The sequence below is a fragment of the Rhizophagus irregularis genome, chromosome 5 (genome assembly GCF_026210795.1).
Source record: "Rhizophagus irregularis chromosome 5, complete sequence".
NCBI classification, from domain to species: domain Eukaryota; kingdom Fungi; phylum Glomeromycota; class Glomeromycetes; order Glomerales; family Glomeraceae; genus Rhizophagus; species Rhizophagus irregularis.
In genome coordinates, this window is record NC_089433.1 from 3,450,544 (window position 1) to 3,472,459 (window position 21,916).

General features: G+C 25.1%; 2 protein-coding genes across 2 annotated transcripts; one reads left to right on the forward strand and one right to left on the reverse strand.

Annotated features, from left to right (window-relative positions):
• Positions 1-3,632: 3,632 nt before the first annotated feature.
• On the reverse strand, positions 3,633-5,850 carry OCT59_025272 (uncharacterized protein; the record flags this gene model as incomplete). The annotated part of the gene is made up of 7 exons (XM_025329675.2): positions 3,633-3,959; positions 4,040-4,101; positions 4,164-4,383; positions 4,720-5,054; positions 5,138-5,273; positions 5,347-5,607; positions 5,683-5,850. The coding sequence occupies 7 exons, from the start codon at positions 5,848-5,850 to the stop codon at positions 3,633-3,635; spliced, it is 1,509 nt and encodes a 502-aa protein (XP_025165074.1).
• Positions 5,851-17,497: 11,647 nt separating this feature from the next.
• Positions 17,498-18,676, forward strand: OCT59_025273 (uncharacterized protein; the record flags this gene model as incomplete). Its single annotated transcript, XM_066137359.1, has 4 exons — positions 17,498-17,599; positions 17,671-17,907; positions 18,275-18,591; positions 18,670-18,676. 4 exons carry the CDS (start codon positions 17,498-17,500, stop codon positions 18,674-18,676), a joined length of 663 nt encoding a protein of 220 aa, XP_065991980.1.
• Positions 18,677-21,916: the final 3,240 nt, after the last annotated feature.

The following is a 21,916-nucleotide window of genomic DNA, read 5'->3' on the forward strand; positions in this document are numbered from 1 at the left end:
GTATTAGAATAATATAAATTAGTATATTTAGAATACAATATTAGAATTATATGAATTATATTTACAATAATGTCAATAATGTAAATGATATAAATTACAGTGCATTAGGGTAATTTAAATTATATTTACCATTAATAGGTATATGTAATATGAGAATTTAATACGTTGATATGATTAATGATTATATGGCGTTTATGCAATTATGATCTATAAAATTTATGCCTGCTCTATACTTGGTTTTTGTTCTCTACACTTGGCTTTTGATTTTTTCTGTGACGGGCTTGACTTTCATTATTTAATCTTTTTTTACGTTGTTCAGATATTTCACTTTCAAATAATTAAGCCATATGGATTTAGTATTAACAAAATATTACATATTATATTGATGGAAATTTTTGATACTTAATATATCATTTATGAAATATAAAAAAAAAATTCTCAATAATATATACAATACATGTGGTTCATCGTTCAACAATATATTTGTACAGTATATTATTTAAAAAAAAAATATTTAAAAAAATTTCTTACTGCTTTTTATTATATATTAAAAAAACCTACAATAAAAAAGAAATTAACAATTATGTCTGCAATTTATTATTGTTAAAAAAAAATTCTCAAAAAAGAGATATTATCTTAACACGTCCATTTATTATTATCTTTGGTAAAATAAATCAAATTATTCTACAGCCAAATAGGATCATGCTTTTTTCATCATGCTGATATTTTTTTATTAAGCTATAAATAAACTACCATTGCATAATTATTATTGATATTTTTGACGTTGATTAATCAATAGTTTATTGTATTTATAAGATGATCATTGGCGGCTGCAGAATAACACAGTTATTTGATAGGGGGGTTAAAATATCATCCGAACTGCTTCGCAGTTCGGTGATATTCTAACCCCCCTATCAAATAACTAATATTTAAAAAAAAATCTCTAAAAAAAATATCTAACCAAAAAAAAATTCTCGGTAAATCTAACCAAAAAAATTTAACAAAATTAACAACATGTACCGGTCAAATACATCACATGTTAAACAATTCGAAATGAGGGTAATCTAAATATCTAAATATGACATGTTACACAGATTCCGCTAATTAGAAAATCAAACAATCAAACTATCCTTAAAATTGATAGATCTGAATGATATTCTTTTTATTAAAAAAAATATTACATCTTTTTTACGTATTTTTATTATTATTATTATTCATTTGATCATAATGTAATGCTGCACATTACATTTTCTTATTTGAATTACTACTAACCAACCCATTTATCTATTTTAAGTAAGGAACTGATCAAAATGGAATATTTTTTTTCATTTTATTTTATTTTTCCATAAATTACTAATCGACCCATTTTTTTCTTCATTGCTATTTTAGAGCTTCGGAACGGAAGGTAGAAACAATGTAATTTTTTTAATTTTTTTTTTCATTTCTAATTCCCCTGTCTTTTGCTTCATTTCTATTTAGATTCGGTCTTGGAACTTCAGAACAGAAGATACTGATCGAAATGGAACAATACGGGTAGATTATAAATATTCCGTTTAATAATTATTTTTTTTTCTCCATTTCGAATATTACTAATCGACCTATTTCTTTTAGAACAGAAGATACCGATTGAAACAGAACAATACGTGTAGGTGACAAATGTTCTGTTTAACCTTTTGAATGATATCTTTAAATTCGTACTTAACGCTAGTTTTAATAACTAAAAAGTTGTGCGACCTATATGACGATCATTTATCATTGTCTTATAGGTCAATTACCTTGTGTTATTGAAAAAATTATATTGAAAAAATTATTTTTGATATATTACTAAGCATACAGTATATTATCCGAGTTGAATATATTCTCCAAACCTGACAAAACCCGACCCGATAGGAGGATTATCACAATTTCTGGACATTCTTTTTCATAGGGAGTAAATTGAGGAAAAACATAACCAATTATGAATTATCAATGCTAGACAAAATCATAATCCTAATTAATATTGGTTATAACTTATAACCAAATATTCTACTAGTTTAAAAGGATGATATTTATTATAAAAAGCAGATGAAAATGATAAAGGAATCAAGCAAACCCTATAAGAAATATGTATACGGAAAGGATACGTTTTGTATACATTTTATGTACGTTTCTATAGATTCCGTATACAAATTCCGTATATTTAATAAGCAATTCATTTTTGAACATTTTTTAAAAAAACTAATGTATACGAAATGTATACGGAAAAAATTAATCATACGGAATGTATACGGAATTTTTAAACTTAATATTTTTAGAAGATAATTTTACAAAAATTCCGTATCATAACACGAGATCACATGATTGTTTATTGTTTGTTATGATACGTTTTTTGTTTTTTTTATAAACCCTTACTTTGATGAGTTTGATCTTCCGATCTTCCTTTCTGTCTTTCCCTTCCTTCTCTTTTCTCTTGTCTTATTTTTGTTATTTTTTCTAAATTTTTCTTCTTTTTTCATCACCCCCCCTTTTAAAAAAAAATTTTTTTTTTTCGTACCTCACTTTAAAAATTTTTTTTTTCATCACTCTCCTTTTTATTCCCACTCTTCTTTTTTTTTTAAAAAAAAATTTTTCTTTCTATTTCTATTTCCTCTTTATAAAAAATTTTTTATTTTTCTAACTTTGACGTCCTCCCTTTAAAAAAAAAATTTTTTTTTAACTTTCCTAACTTCGTTACTCTCTTTTTAAAAAAATATTTTTTTTTTGATTTATTCTTTATTCCCCTTTCTTTTTTATTTATATTTATCCCTTTTTTTATTTCATAGGCCAGCAGATTTTTTTTTGTGAGAAGATTCAGTTTCTTTTTTCTTTTTTGTAGATCAGTTTGGGAGTCCTTTCCTTTTTGTAGGATTGTTTAGGATTTTTTTCTTTTTTTAGGTCAGTTCAAATTTTCTTTTTTTTTTTTTTTGTAAGTTGGGTTCAGATTCTTTTCTTTTGTAGGTTGTTTCAGTTTTGTTGCTTCAGAGTCTTGGATTTTTTTGTTGTTTTGGTTTCTTTTTCATCAGATGCTTCATAATTCTTTTCATTTATGTAGGTCAGAAATTCTGGAGTTCTCTTTCTTTTTTTGTAGGAATGCTGACCTTTGGTGACTTGGACGATTGCAGATACTATATGAAGGGGGGTTTTGTTTCCAATTAAGTTAGACGTTCTTATGTTTCTTTTTTTTTTTTTAGGTTGTTTGACTCCAAATGAACCTGAACTTATAGATAATTTTTGTTGAAATAGGTGGTTTTAATAAGGAGGGAATTTTCATAATGTATTTGTATTTTGTTTATTTTTTATTTTTTATTTAATTTAATAAAGTAAAATTAGATTTATGTAAATATAATTATAGTAAACTGTAATATAAATAGTAAATTCAGTGACCAAATCGTATAAATTTCGTGATAAAATCAGTGATCAAATCATGTAAATTCCATATGAATTCCATGCAAATTTCGTATCCAACCCATATTTTTAGTGATACGGAATTGTGCATTTTTCCGTATCCTATTATGATACGTTATTTCTAAGGAAAAAAATCGTATAAAAACTTTATAAAAAACGTATCCAATATTTTTATAGGGAAATAATAAATTATAATTATGATAACTTTGTTAACTTTCAACTTTAGAAACAGATAATCCAAGGTATGGATCAAGCTTATTAAAAAGGAAAATTTTTCTTTTAATATGAAATCCTTCAATTGGTTTAAAAACAAAATTCCTAATTAACATAGCTAATAATATTTTAATTTCAATTAAGGATACTTTAATGCCTATACAAGTTCTTGTACCAGTAAGGAAAGGCAAATAGTTTAGATTTGATACATTCTTAATTAAGGAAGGATCCAACCATCTTTTTGGATCAAATTCAGCAGCTGATGGACCCCAAATTTCGGGCAGTCTATGAAGTTCTGCAATTGAAATTTTCATTATAGTATCCTATTTTAAAACAATAAAAAAAAAAATCAAATTAATAATTTTGAATTTTTTAGCAAAAAATATATAAACGGTAAATATACCTTTGGAACATGATATCCTCCCAAAACTTCATCTTTAGTACTAAGTCGACCAGTAGTAGGAACTAAAATAAAATTACATAGTTAATAAGATGATACAAAAAAGAATTAAAAATTTAATTTATACCTGGAGAATGTAATCTCAAAGTTTCTTTAACTACGCAATTTAAATATTCCAAAGAATTAATTTCATCAAATGTAGGATTGAATTTTGATTTATCGGGAAAAGCTTGTAATAATTCTTCACGCAATAAGTCTTGCTCATGCGGATCTTGTGCAAGAGAATATAAGGCCCAACAAATTGCTGTAGCTACTGTTTCATGTCCCGCTAATAAAAATGTCATAACCTAAAATATTCAAAAAAAGTGATGAGATAATATGTTTGATGAATAAGCAATATATTAATAAGAAAATTGTGATATCGCTGGTAGGATTTGTCACATTATATTGGATCCATTCCCTGTAAAAAGTATTTTATATTTCCATGTTTTTTCCATGAATGTATCATTATCATGGAATTTATAGTCGTCTTAAATCATAAAAATTTTATCCCTCTAACACGGATATCCGTCAATGTATTATATTCACGGAATTTTTTACGAAAACCATGGAGAAATAATGGAAATAATTGGATAAAAATTTTTTATAGGGATGGCGACAAATTACAAAATTCTTTTATTTACCTGATATTTTAATTCTTTGTCAGTTATTTTCTCTTCAATGGGTAATGAATTATTGATATTAATTAAATGAGATAAGAGATCTTTTCCTTCCAATTCACCAATTTCTGCTGCTTTACATTTTTCTTCAATCAACTTCTTTGACATGTGATCAATAATTTCACATGCATTTCTAAACTTTCTGTTTATATCTATTGGAACATTTCTAATAAATGGCACATAAGCTGATAAAAAACTAATGGCAAGGCGTAAAGAAGGTTGTGAGTCATTTGTAAAAATATTGAGAGCTTCTGTTAATTCATTTGAAGACGTTAATGAATTAAATTCGTAATTAAATCCTAAAAAAAAAATTTTTTCTTTAGAAATTTTTCTTATTATAATGTGAAAACATCAACATTGAAAAAAATTATCATCTTCTCACCAAATGAGCCAAGCGCATCTAACGCAGCTTTTGAGATATATGGAGTAAGATTGAATTTAGATTCTCCTAAGTTCACTTTATCTTCGATTAAACATTTTAAGGTAAAAGCTACTCGAATAATTGTTGGAACCGTTTCCTAAAATTGAATGAACATATTAATTTAATTCAATTAACTTTATATTATACTACCTACAATGAATTATAATTACTTTGATATTATTATGAATGAAAGCCAGATTCATCATTTTTCTTTGTCTCATATGATCTTCACCTTCTGAAAATATAAGACCTTTACCGCCCATTGCAAGAGCATCAGACATCATACGAAGAGGTTTAATAAAATCATAAACATGTTTTGACGTAATGTCTTGAATTATTTTTGTATCTGAAATAAGAAGCATTGGTTGATTAAATATTCCATGATATCTAATAATATTCCCGTATTCTTGTACCCATTTAAGTTGCGTGTCCTATATAAAAAGAAAGAAATGTATAAATGAGAATTATGACTAACGATTTAATATTATTATTTATTAATTAATAACCTCTTTTGTAAAAATTGTTTTAAGATTTCCGTAAAGTAGACTTTCAGATGGTGGACCAGGAATTTTTCTCAAAGGAGTAATATAAATTGGCCAAATATATATTTTATAAGTGATCCATCCTATAACTCCTAACACAAAAAGACTAACAAAAGAAGTCAAATCAAGCATTTTGTTTTTTGTTGTAAATAAATAATTTTCGTGAGGAGAAAATTATCGCAAGATACAGTGCCCGGAAAAAAGTATAAATGACGATAATCGTTATGATAATCCCTTCTATATAGAGGTTTTTATTAATAATTAACGTTTATTATGAACTGCACCATCTCTAAAAATTTCGTGCAAGTGCGACCCTCACCCCTAAGGAATCGGTTTTCGCAAATGTGGAAAACCCGAAATTTTTCAGAATAACTTTGTAGAAAAGGTTCGATTGCTAGTGTTACCGGTGTTGACGGTAATTAAGGGACGTATTGTAGATAACTTATATCGTATAGACACACGAATACCAACGGGATTCTTACTCAATACTACCTTTCCTGGTATTTCTGGTATTGTTTGTTAAGAATCGTCAAGGTAAACAATTAATAAATACGATTAGTAATAATACATGATGGGTATAAGACAAATCTTATGTGAATATACAAAAACAACGTGTAAAATTAACTGAAATATAACGATTTTATTTAATAGAGGTAGAATTTCGGATTTACAACAAGGTGATGAAAGGGTGTTGGGAAATATATCTCAAAGATAACTAACTAGAGGGGTAACTACTCTATCATGAATTTGGCAAAGGCGTATTTATGGCTAATTTTATCTTACTGCCATCTCTTTTTCTGACATCAATGGCGGAATCTAATCTAATCGTTAATGTTTCATCACAATATTACAATAGCGATAATTTTCATTGTAAGCCACTTTTTAATAGAACACAAATGATAAATTTTGGACAATTAATACTATTAAATTAATTTCCATATAATAACTTCTAATAAAATTGTATACACATAAATAATACAAATAAAGAAAATAAATAAATATATAAATAATAATAAATTGAATAAATTGAATAAATATAATAATGATATATATGTAAATTGAATAAATATAATAATGATATATATGTAAATTGAATAAATATAATAATGATATATATGTAAATTGAATAAATATAATAATGATATATATGTAAATTGAATAAAGCGATATAATAATGATATATATGTAAATTAAATAAATATAATAATGATATATATGTAAATTTATCACATAAAATCAATATCTTTAATATAGTTAACTTCTAATAAAATTGTATACACATTAATAATACAAATAAAGAAAATAAATAAATAAATAAATAATAATAAATTGAATAAATTGAATAATGATATATATGTAAATTTATCATATAAAATCAATATCTTTAATATAGTTAACTGATATACACAACTATGTATCGGCGTAAATCGGCTCGTAACATCGGAAATCGACATGTACACAAATGTACTGAAATCTCATCGGATCACCATACAATATCGGAAATTACGTGCGCAAGAAATCGCGTGATTTCCGGAGGAAATCTCGGGAAATTTTCAATTATTCAAATAGTTTGCTTATAAAGTGAGTGATAAAACTTTGTGTAACATAAACACTTTTTTATAAGCAAAATATCTTTTTATAACTGAGAATTTCCCAAGATTTTCTCTAGAAATCGCTAATAATTGACCTTTTCCCACATAGTTATTCAGGAAAATTCCGGGTTTTCGCAAATTTTTGGAAATCTATTTCCTTAATCGCACTAATTTGAAAACGGCGATAATCAATAAAAATAATTAATTTTGTGCACGTAAGATTTTACTTAACTCCCACCCTTAAAATATGATTACCCATACTATACAGCCAGTTCAGTTTGATGATATTAGTATGAGTAGGTTATATGGAAAGGTGATCCATTACTATAATTATGACATTTCATAAGCCTGACACTTCAATAAGCTCAAAATCAAAATACCGAAATGAAAATCTTGAATTTATCAGTATTATGGGGTGTCGGGATTTTGACATTTCAGATTTAGAGTGTCGGGATAATGTACCTTCGGGATTTCGAGTTTCGGGATTTTGGACGGGATCCTATAAAATGGTTAATTTTTTTTATGACTTAATAGATCAAATCTTATTCAATTGAAAATAATATTTGGGGTAATAAAATATTCGGGATATCTCAAAATCAAGAAACAAATTATTATATTTTTGTTCTTAGAGTTGAATATTGTATAAAATGTAACCAACAATATGCAAGTATATATTATAAAGGGTGTTCAACACAATATAGTAAGAATGCAACAATTGATAATATAATACAAATGGTAATATTAAAGAAATGGATGAAGAATTGAAGATGGTTCTGCTAAAGAATACTAAACATTATGGAAGGAAGGTTCATTGCATTATGATAATAATAAAAATGAATATATAAGAATTTAGACGAAAAGGTTGCTTTAAAATTTATTTATGGTAGTTCACAAAATATTATTAATGAATTTAATGAGTTATGAAATACTTATACTGTAAGTTTAAATTAGATACTTATTAAAAATAACCTATTATATATTTCAATAGATAAAAAATAATTCAGATCGTAAAATATACGAAATTTCTCAAAATTCATATACAAAAGATTGACTATATATACGTGGTGTAACTGATGTATTATGTGAACTATGCCAAATAAATTATTTTAAAAAGAATTTTACAGATTGTGCTAATGAAAATGAAAAAATTGACAATCTACTAATTCGAAAAATACAATCAAAAATCATTTACATGATGGTATAGTATTCGAATGGATACCATATAATCAATTAAATAATATTAACAAATACTATTACTATAATTTAACCACACATTTTCTGTATTAAAAACATATCGCTGCATCAAATTTAACATAAATAGCCATATTAAATGGCAGCTATATAGATACTACATAGTCCTGATTTCGCAGGTTTCAGCAAAGTAATAGCAAAAAGTACTAATTGTATATTACAGTAAAGTATTACAATAAAATATTAAGTCTATAAACAGTGATAATATAAAATCAAAAAAAAAAATGTATCGGGATAGTAAGTTCGAGATAATGAGTGTCAAGATTCAGGTTAAGTCGGGAATATCATTTGTCAGGATTCCTGTGAACGTCGGGTATTATAACGGGATTCTGATCGTAGGGATTTTAAACGGGCTCTCCCTTTTGATTATTTTACTTTAGTTTTCGTAGCAAATTTTTTTTGAAATTTCTATAATAATTTTTTTTTTAATATTATATGATCGTTTTTCATTATAAAATTCAGAAGCTTGCACGACTAACACAAGATCGACAACAAAATCTCGGCAATCCAAAATCTTGACAATCCAAAATCCCGACAAGTCATTGTATCGACAATTTTATTTGTAAATCTAATGATGTGTGATTCTAATACAATAATTTTTTGCAATGTGTAATATTTATAATTTTGTTCTGAAATTGTCGGGATAATCAACTTGTTAGTATAATGATTTGTCAGAATTTTGATTTGTCAAGATTTTGGATTGTCGAGATTTTGTTGTCGTCTTGTGTCGGTCGTTCAGATGATTTTCGAGATTTCGTACCAAAACGTGTCGACTAGTGTCGACTTGCAAATTGCAATTCCATTATCATGGAATTAATCGTGATTTTAAATTAAAAGATGTATCATCATTACTGAAAGAGACGACATTTATAATAAGAGGAACTAAATTATCAAATTATGGAGATTATCTAATATTTTTTAAAAAAAATTTAATATGCAAAAATTTCGTATTAATTTCATCAGCCATTCCGCCATAATATATTCTAATTATAGTAAAGAAAACAACTAAATTATTGTTGATAAATCCATAAATAAAGTCTTTGTTGGCGGTCTAATCAGCTACACAAATAAATTTGGTAGCGTAAAATCACGATATTTATATTTACTGTGAAATAATTGGTTTGATACTTTTTTGATCTATCCTTCTCAGATTTACATACGTACTGTAGGTAGGATGAATTTTATTCAAAAATTTCGATGTTAGTAATCTGATGATGAATTTCTATGTAGAATCTAAAATACATACGATACATATAAGTTTATTAATAAATCGGTCATAGACGTAAATGAACATTAATTTACATATATCAAGAAAAAAAAATCGGAATAAATGAGTCGTCACTTTATTAATCTATTTATCCACGCCATGTTATCATTGACCAAAACGGGATCACTATTAATTTGCTGCGCCATGTAAGACGCAAAAAAAAACTATATTTATAATAACAAGCAAATATTTAACATAACGGGAAGCTAATAATTAATGATAAATCGCAAATTTAAATATATTATTTTTATTAAATAAATAAATTCTTTATTTCTTTGCAGAAATCTGTGATTTATTACTATGTGGTTAAGTAATCACCGTTAAATCATTATCCAATACGTGTATTATGAATGTTACAGTTTTCAAAAAATTTACTACAAAAAACTACAATGAATATGATCCATAAAAAAAAATATTAATTGTTAAAATAACTTTTAAACCCTTTCGTTCCTATATAATGAAAAATAAAATTCAATAGTTTCAAATTTGTTAGAATTTCATAATAATAATTTCAACTTCTTTTCTTTCAAAACATTAATGTTTACTATTTAATAAGATATATTTATAGTATAATGTAAGTACAGTTATAAAACATATACAATATGATAACAACAGTGAAGCCAGCTTAATTTTTTAGCATAGTAAATAAAAAAGAATTGGCAGTGTAATTAAATTTAAATTGCTGCAAAATGATATGAACATTTTCGAAGCCTATTCATTTATTTAGAATGTACATATACAGTCTAAAATAAACTTTTAAACTTTAAATAAACTTTAAGGAACTTACTTTTTTTTTGTTTCAAAAATAAATTGACAGAGTATATTTTGATTATTTTTATTTAATAATTTTTTTAACAGTTTGTTTGATAATTTTTTTTTTGATAGGCTTATTTGATAATCTCTCCGACAGATCCACCCGAAATTTTGATAGTGTATGTTTGATAATTTTTTGATCCTGTATGTCCATTTGATATTTTTGTTTGATAGAAATAGAGTCCATTTGATATTTTTTTTTTTAAAGGGTACATTTGATAATGATTTTGATAGGGTTCATTTAATAAGTCTTTAGATAAGATCTGGAATATCTGAAAGTTTGTGTGAGCAAAGAAAAAAATTCGATTAACAACGTTTTTAAAATGTGATTTTATTATTCATTGACCTATTAACTGTTAACATTCAACATTTAATAGCAAAATTTCAGTGAAAAAGTTTCCGTAATGATTTTTTATTTGTTTAAATCTCTATTTATTGTTCATTGTCCATTGTCCCATCACAATTTTATTTTTATGAAGGGTCTGTCGTACAAAATTGAACGGACTTTTTTTTTACCGAAAGAGAATTAGAGAAGATCAATGATAATTAAGAAATGATTGTCAATGGAAAATTTTTTTCCGGAATTTAAAATTTGACAATGATCAACAAATGATTGACGTAAAAAATATCTATTTTTGCAGAAAACGCTCAACAAAATGATATCATTGATGAAGCGGATATTTTAATTGTTGCAACAATATAAATACAAATGCAGTTTGCAGATCTCAACAAGGTTCTTTCCTCCTGGTTTCTGAATTTTTTTTTATTTCTATAAACGTTGAAAATTTTTTAAACCATATAATGTCATATTATAGTGAATGTGTTTACAAATGTGAAAGATGCGGTAATTATGCTCCTTCCGGATGGTGCAAATCATGTCAAATAAATGATTTAGAAAAAAATTCTACAATTAGAATGAGTGGAAACGAGCAAATTGATAATTTCATTCAAAAAGCGCAATTAGAAATTAATAATTATAATAACATAGTTGAATGGATACCATATGATCAGTTCAATAATATTAAAGAGTTAGGAAAAGATGAACTTACTACAATATACTCAGCTATATGGAAGAATGGTCCATTACAATACGATTATAATAAATGTGAATATTCAAGACAACAGAATAATAAAGTCAATTTAAAGTCATATAACTCGAAATATTATACATATGAATTTTTAAGTCAGGTATGAATTTTTCTTTTAACTTAAACATTATAAATATAGTAAACAAAAATTTTTTTATTTAATAGGTTTACGTTGCATATTCTACTGGTAACGTTCGTGAATTTGGACCTAATATATATGGAATATCTCAAAATCCTCATGCAGAAAGTTACATTATAGTTTTTCCAAATGGTTATCATTGTGATAAATGTGGTAAAAAATTTACAGTTGAAAAATGGTGTAGATCATGCCAAATTAGTGATTTAGAAAAAAAATTTACAAATTGGACCAGTGGAAATGAAAAAATTGATAATTTAATTCAGGAAAGGCAATTAAGGATTAATTTTTATACTGATTTTATAGTTGAATGGATACCATATGATCAATTTAAAAATATAGAAAAAGTTAACTTTACTGATGGAATATATTCAACTATATGGAAAGATGGTCCATTATATTATGATAATAGTAAATGTAGCTATCTAAGAAAACAGAATAAAACAGTCAATTTAAAATATTTGCATAACTCTCAAAATATCATTGATGAATTTCTAAATGAGGTATAAATTTTTATTATTTTTTCACAATCAATGGATGATTCATAATATTGAAATTAAATTTTAAAATTTCTATTTTAATAGATTAAAACATACTCAATTAGTAAAAGTTTTTGTGGGATGTCTCAAAAATTGGATACAAAAGATTATATTTTAGTTTTCCTTCAAAACGAAACTTGTGATAAGTGTGGTAGACAATTTACATATGAAAATACTAAATATTGTAAACCATGTCAAATTGATGATTCAGGAAAAATATCTACAAATCGGATTAGTGGAAATAAGGAAATTGATAATTTAATTCAAGAAATGCAATTAAATATTAATAACCATGGTACCGTAGTTGAGTGGATACCATATACTCAATTCAATATTATTAAAGAATTAGGAAAAGATAAACTTATTACAATATAATTTAGCAAGATGGAAGGATGGTCCATTAGAATACAATAATAGTGAATGGAAATATTTAAGAAAACAAAATAATATAGTCAATTTAAAGGTATATAATTCACAAAGTATTTCCAATGAATTTATAAATGAGGTATGAATTTCATTATTTGATTTAAATATTATATATATAATAAGTAATTTTTTTTTTATCTTGATAGATTAAAGCATATTTAAATGATATTTATAGTGATAATATTAAAATATATGGAATATCTCAGAATTTAAATACAAAGGATTATATTTTAGTTCTTGAAAATATATACTGTAATAAATGTTGCGAATATTCTAGATCGATGTGGTGCCAGCTATGTAACATAAATAATCTAAAAAAAAATCTTATTAAATGGACTAGTGGAAATAAAAAAATTGATAATTTAATTCAGAAAATGCAATCAAATAATGATAACCATGATTTCATAGTTGAATGGATACCTTATAATCGCTTCAGTGATATTGAAGAGTTAGGAAAAAATAAATTTGATACAATATATTCAGCAATATGGGAAGATGGTTTATTAAAATATGACAGTGATAAATATGAATATACAAGAAGGCAGAATACAAAAGTCAATTTAAAACAGTTATATAATTCACAGAATATTTCTAATAAATTTCTAAATGAGGTATGAAATCTTTATTTTTATTTTTTATTTTTATTTAACAGTAATAGTTAGCGGATACAAATTTTATAAACATATCAAAAATGAAAAAGTAAAATAAAAAAATGAACTAAACTATCAGAAGAATCTACTTCGACGGTGGGGCAATTAAACACGAAACTATTAAAGATATAACCAACTACACCTAAAAACCATTTCTTTAATTAACCCACTACCTCCCATACGCTAGCCGAAACTTGGTAAGTTGAAGCCCGCCCTGCAGAAGGTATGAAATCTTTATTAACACCCAAGTAGGATTTTAAGGCGATTTTTTACTTTAAAAGGCAAAAATTTTGGTTGATCATTTCATTTTTCACCAAAATTTTCTATTCCGTTTTTGAAAATCATCCACATGCATAGTTGCCATGGATACAAAAAAAATTGCCTTTTTCGTAAAAAACTCTCAATTTAATCTTAAGTATTAGTACAGTACTGTACATGTACATGTACAAGTACAAGAACATGTACATGTACATGTACAGAGAAAGTGAACATTCACTATGGAAACTTTTTGCACTGAGTTTAACTGTGCTGCTCAAAAAGAATGTTAACTTGACAGATCATGAATAAATCAACATTTTTTAATAATATGTCGATCATTTTATTAAAATATAAAAAAAATTAATTTTTTTAATTAAAAACATCCAGCTTGACGTTTTTGTGATTAAAAAATCAAAAAAATTAATTTTTTTTTAATTAAAAACGTCCAGCTTGACATTTTTGTAATTAAAAAAAATCAAAAATATTAATTTTTTAATTAAAAACGTCAGGCTTGACATTTTTGTGATTAAAAAATAAAAAAAAATCAATTTTAAAAACGTCAGGTTTAGCTTGGCATTAGTTCAGGTTGTAACATCAATATAACCTGAATGACTAATATTATTATTTTATTAAAAAAACGTTGCAAAAACGTTTTTTCTATAAGATTGTATTAGAAAAAAACGTTTCGTAACGTTTTTTTTGATATTTTATTAAAAAACGTTGCGAAAACGTTTTTCTATAAGGTTATATTAGAAAAAACATTTCGCAACTTTTTTTTTGAAAAACGTTGCGAAAATATTTTTTCTATAAGATTGTATTAGAAAAAAACGTTTTGCACCGTTTTTTTGATATTTTATTGAAAAATGTTGCAAAAACGTTTTTTCTATAATTTTATATTAGAAAAAACGTTTTGCAACGTTTTTCTTGATATTTTATTGAAAAACGTTGCAAAAACGTTTTTTTCTATAACACTATATTAGAAAAAAACGTTTTGCATCATTTTTTTTGATATTTCATTGAAAAACATTGCAAAAACGTTTTTTCTATAACGTTATATTAGAAAAAAAAACGTTTTGCAACGTTTTTTTTGATATTTTATTGAAAAACGTTGCAAAAACGTTTTTTCATAATGTTATATTAGAAAAACGTTGCGAAAACGTTTTTTCATAATGTTGCATTAAAAAAAACACTTCGCCAATTGATTATTAAGCAATTTGATAATAAATAATGGGTTCATTCCTGTTTTAAATTGATTTAATAAAAAAATGTGTGAACCTGTTTGCCATTAAAAAATTTAATAATAAATAACAGGTTTGCACAGTTTTTAATTGATTTAATAATTAAATGGTGCGAACCTGTTTTTTATTATCTAATCACTTAACAAGAAATGGGTCACGCCATTTCTTTATTAAACCATTGTGCATAGTACCCATTATTTGTTATCAAATTACTAATCAAAAATAATGGATTCTCACCATATTTTTTATCAAATTGCTAATAATTTAATATGTAATAATGTGAACTCTTAAAACTTCAAAAATTATTAAAATTAATTTTAACCCTCACAATTTAAGGGATAGTTAGTAAATAATTTATATTAGAAAAAAACGTTTTACAACGTTTTTTTTGTCATTCTATTGAAAAACGTTGCAAAAACGTTTTTTCTATAACATCTATATTAGAAAAAAACGTTTTGCAACGTTTTTTTTGATATTTTATTGAAAAACGTTGCAAAAACGTTTTTTCTATAACATTATATTAGAAAAAACGTTTTGCACCGTTTTTTTTTGATATTTTACTGAAAAACGTTGCGAAAACGTTTTTTCTATAATTTTATATTAGAAAAAAACGTTTTGCAACGTTTTTTTGTCATTCTATTGAAAAACGTTGCAAAAACGTTTTTTCTATAACGTTATATTAGAAAAAACGTTTTGCAACGTTTTTCTTGATATTTTATTGAAAAACGTTGCAAAAACGTTTTTTTCTATAACATTATATTAGAAAAAAACGTTTTGCAACGTTTTTTTTGATATTTCATTGAAAAACGTTGCAAAAACGTTTTTTCTATAACGTTATATTAGAAAAAAAACGTTTTGCAACGTTTTTTTTTGATATTTTATTGAAAAACGTTGCAAAAACGTTTTTTCTATAACGTTATATTAGAAAAAAAAACGTTTTGCAACGTTTTTTTGATATTTTATTGAAAAACGTTGCAAAAACGTTTTTTCTATAACGTTATATTAGAAAAAAAAACGTTTTGCAACGTTTTTTTTGATATTTTATTGAAAAACGTTGCAAAAACGTTTTTTCATAATGTTATATTAGAAAAACGTTGCGAAAACGTTTTTTCATAATGTTGCATTAAAAAAAACACTTCGCCAATTTGTTATTAAGCAATTTGATAATAAATAATGGGTTCATTCCTGTTTTAAATTGATTTAATAAAAAAATGTGTGAACCTGTTTGCCATTAAAAAATTTAATAATAAATAACAGGTTTGCACAGTTTTTAATTGATTTAATAATTAAATGGTGCGAACCTGTTTTTTATTATCTAATCACTTAACAAGAAATGGGTCATGCCATTTCTTTATTAAACCATTGTGCATACCCATTATTTGTTATCAAATTACTAATCAAAAATAATGGATTCTCACCATATTTATTATCAAATTGCTAATAATTTAATATGTAATAATGTGAACTCTTAAAACTTCAAAGATTATTAAAATTAATTTTAACCCTCACAATTTAAGGGATAGTTAGTAAATAAATTATAATGCTTAAAAGCTCACTAACTTGTACTTAATTACCCTAGTTTAATTTAAATATTAAAAATATAATGAGTAATTTTTTCTTTTAATAGGTCAAAACATATTTTAATAATAATCAAATATATGGAATATCTCAAAATACAAATACGAGAGATTATATTCTAATTCTTCAAAATATATATTGTAGTCGGTGTTGTAAACTTTATACAGGTTCAGGTAGATTTAATGAATGTATATCATGTCAAATAATTGGTTTAAAAAAAAATTTTAAATTCTGGACCAGTGGAAATAAAAAAATTAATAATTTTATTCGGAAAATGCAATCAAAAATTGATCCCCATAGAGTAGTATTTAAATGGATACCATATGATCAGTTTAATGATATTAAAGAGTTAGGAAAAGATGAATTTACTACCGTATATTCAGCAATATGGAAGGATGGTCCATTACAATACGATTATAAAGAATATGTATATTCAAGAAATAAGAATATAAAAGTCAATTTAAAATTATATAATTCACGAAATAATATCAATAATGTTTTAAATAAGGTATGAATTTTCTCTATTTAATTTAAATGTTATAAATATAATGAAGTAATATTTTTTATTTAATAGGTTACATATTTATTTGATAACAAGTATGACGAAATTATATATGGATTATCTCAATATCCTCATACAAAAAATTATGTTATAGTTTTTCCAGATGGATATCATTGTGATAAATGTGGTAAAGAATTTGAATATAAACGTTATAAATGGTGCAAACCATGTCAAATAAATAATCTAGAAAAAAATTTTACAAACTGGAGTAGTGGAAATGAAAATATTGATAATTTAATTCAGGAAATGCAATCAAAGATTAGTTCATATGAAGATATCGTATTTGAATGGATACCATATGATCAGTTTTGTAATATTAAAGAAATAGGTAAAGGTGGCTTTTCTAAAATATATTCAGCAACATGGATTAATGGTCGATTAATGTATGATATTAGTAGATGTGAATACATAAGATGCTCTATAACAATTGCTTTGAAATGTTTAAATAACTCTCAAAATATTTCAAATGAATTTCTGAATGAGGTACGAGATTTTTCTGTAAATTTTTATATAAATTAATGTACATGTAATAACGATCTTTTATATTTTGATAGGTCAAAGCGTATTCAGTTGAATTGGATATTTATAATTTCCGAAATAAAAGACTTCATACGTATGGAATATCTCAAAATCCAGATACAAAGGAATACATTATGGTACTTAAGTATGCAAAAGGTGGAGATTTTAATTGTTGGATGAAAAAAAATTATAAAAATTTAAATTGGTCAAATAAGTTGGATGTATTATCTAACATTATTATTGGACTTGAAGAGATTCATCAAAATAAGATGGTTCATCGTGATTTTCATACAGGAAATATACTGTTAAATAAATCCCATTTGAAAGATATACTTTTATTCAATGATATTATAAAACATTTCAGATATGGGATTATGTGGATATGTCAATAATATTGATCAAAATAGTATTTATGGAGTTATGCCTTATGTAGCTCCTGAAGTATTAAAAGGAAAACCTTATACTCGAGCAGCAGATATATATAGTTTTGGCATGATTATGTATTTTGTAGCCACTGGAAAACAACCCTTTGTCAATTATGCGCATGATGAGGTTTTAGTATTAAATATTTGTAATGGAAATAGACCTGAAATTAATGTACCGGAAGCACCAAAATGCTATATTGATTTAATGAAACAGTGCTGGGATTCAAATCCAAATAATCGACCAATAGCAACTAAAGTTTTAGAATTTATTGATTTTTTTATTGGCTCATATAAAAATGTTGTTAATGATGCATTAGACTTTAAAAAAGTACGACTTTCTGAAATTGAAAAACAATTCAAAGCAGCAGAAGAATACAGAAAATCACGTCTCATATTATATAATGAAAATGAACGATCAACTATTCATCCACAAGCTTTTTATACATCACGATTACTTAATCAATTTACAAAAGATCTCCCAAAAAATGATAATATTAATAATAATTCAGTAGAAGTGATTGACTTTACAAAGTGAGTACAATGAGTACAATTAAATTATTTGTTTAACAATATATGATTATATAAATTAATTATATTTTTCTTTTGTAGTTTATAATTAAAGAAGCAAGAAAGATTAAAATATGATTTTGATATAACTCGTGAATGACGTTATTTAAGGAAGCCTCTCAATATTGGATAAAAGTTTATCAGTATTAGAATAAAATTGTATTAGTTAAAAGATATATTAAGAAGTTTTATGGTCGGAACTGTGATACAAGTTAGTTATTTTAAGGTCGTGTGGATTGTAGAATACTAAGATTTTCACTGTGCAACAGTTCAGTTCACCGTGAATTACTATTATATATTTTATAATTCATTAAACATTTAATAATTTTATCAAATATTTTTTATTTATTTTATAATTTTATATATTACTATTGTTCAATATCGATTACAGATTATTTGTAAACTTTATTTTTTATATTAATAAAGCCTATTTATAATTTTCGGTCGTTTGATCAAGTTATAAATATCATGTTGGCTGTATCCTTTCTATCTAATAAACTTCATAATATGAAACATTTATATTTCACAGGTATCATAGACAACTATTTTGGTAAAAAATTAATACAAATTAAAATTGCAAGTCGCAGCTAACATTGGATATATTTGTCTTTTTTTTTTATTAACCTATTATTACTTGAAAGATTAAACGAGTAATCAAGATCTTACGGCTGGCCGCGAATTTACTGTATCTGTCACCAAATTTTGTAGCAAGCTACATCATAATGAAATAAACAATTTTAAATTCCTTATCTTTTACGATCCAATATTTTCACTGCCATTAATTATCATATTCATATATATAATATATTCGATTCGATTGACGAAACTTTTTCCACCTCATAATGGGTAATACGGCAATGGTGGCTTACAATGAACTATTCGATACAAAGATATTCAACAATATTTTTTTAAGTAATTACCATATTTGAATTCCTTCGGAATTTTTTTAAAAAAAGGTTATGCCTTACGGTGTCCAGTCCGATGATCTTCCTGAGTCCAATCATGTTAATTTTTAGCACAGTCATGTGAATTTGGGTCCGGATCATTGGACCTTGCGGTCCAGTGATTCACTTAAAATTACTTGGGTCCGATTGATTATAGAGCACGACTTTTTTTTTTTACTGTTCGCTTTATAATGAAAGTTATTATAAAAAAATTTTTTTACTATTAAATATTTAATGAGATAATAGTTTTAGTAATGATATAGTATAAATTGCTAGGACCTCTTGCTTCAATAAATTAAGATGCAATTAATTTTGTTAAAGTTTTTAATCATTTTATTGTATAAAAAATGCTTATTTAAATCTAAACTAATAATTATTAAATACAAGAGAAAAAATAAAATGTAGATCGGTCATGTAAATTTGTTCGATCTGATTGATCAAAATCACAGGACTCAGCACAGTTAATTCAGTCCGATGTTAGCGAAGTCCAATCAAAGTTTAAATTCGGTTTGCATCAAAATTCACATGACTGTGCTAAAAATTTACATGACTGGACTCAGAAAGATCATCGGACCGGACTCAGTAAAGATATACTCAAAAAAAAATATTATCATCCTATGTTACAAAAAAAAGTGAATTTTTTAAAAGCTTTTATACAAAAAAGTAGTATCAGACTAGTATCAGCTTGTTTTTTTAAATATATCAAGTTTAGAGTTTTCATATTTTGCTAACAATATCTCAGTATGAAAATTTACTATTTTGTCAAATGTTTAATATGAAACAAAATTCAGTTGATAACTCTTTGTATAGACAAACCTTGTTAAAATTTACGTACAGGGGAGCAGTATTCATTTTAATATTATAAAATTTTTGAAAATAATTACACCATAAATACTTCGTGATAACATTTATTATTAGAAACATTAAATATGAATGAATTTCTTCTTTTGTATTTCTTAGGAATTCATAATTTTATCATAAGTTCTGTCAAACAAAATTCATAAATTTAAATAATATGATAGTAATCTTTAATTCTTTGAAGCGCATTGTCAATACGAGATAATTATTTTTCTCTTCGCGTTTATGTCAAGTAATTTCCATTTTAAATAATAACTATTTTTAATTTTTTTTCTCTCCTAATTCAAAAATACATTATTTTTTTTGTTTCAAATATCGTAATTATTAAAATATCAATTCAATTTTTACAAATTAATAAGGAATTATTGGAAAATGATGAACAATTGAATTTTATGATATTATAACTAAAGTTGGTGAAGAATCTAACGTAAAAATCATTTGTTAACTTGGGTTTTTGTAATAGGTATATTTATGGCGGTATTCTTTCGTTGGATGTACAGGATACTTCAAGTGAAAGTTTTTGCTGTTGCAGATAAAGTAAGAAAATCTTGGATATATTTAATAAATTAGTTTAAAATCTGATAAACTCATTAAGACTTCGACAATTTTGTACTGATTTTATTACTAACTGAAATCACCTTTAAATCATTTGATTTTACTAAAAAATCTCTAGTTCTAGTTATTAAAATAGACGATTTACAAATGAGAGAAATTGAAATTTGGATACATGTAATAAAATGGGGAACTGCACAAAATACTTGGTTGTTTGCTGTTAATTAGATTCTTTAACTTCATCCCAAGAATTCTTACAAAAACTGGTTACTGCTGGTTCATATAAAAAACTTTTTAATGATTTACTTTATAAATAATGAACCATTATTGAAATTGATAATTAAAATCAAATTACATAAAAATTTGTTAATATAATAATTTTTTTATTAAATGCAATTTATAAAATGGTTATCTATACATATATATTATGGTTAGTATTCGGTTTAATTAAATATTTCATTGATCGCAGAGTTTGAATTTTAAATTGATTGATATATCAAAAGCTGTATAAAACAATTCCATAAAATCAATTTAAAAAATATTCTCAGAAGTAACAGGGCCTGGTATTGATTTTATAATCAATTAATCACTTTAATTCGAAAATGTACTAATAAACGTGGCTATATAATTAGAAATGTATAATCATTTTGCTAAAAAATAATTCGTAAATTTAAAGTGTTCTTTATTCATCTACTAACGCTATGATTAGACATAATTAATCTCTATGAGGAGTATTTACAAAAATCAAACTACCATTACCGATAATAGAACAACAAGTCATGATGTCACGATCTATAATTCTGACGTTTCATATCGCTTTGTTATTATTACTACCGTTGTGATGCGTAGCGTTATAATCACATGATACTCACTGTGTTCAACATGTTACACATGATCTTAAAAATTGATTGGTCATTCACGCGGCGTGAAAGAAC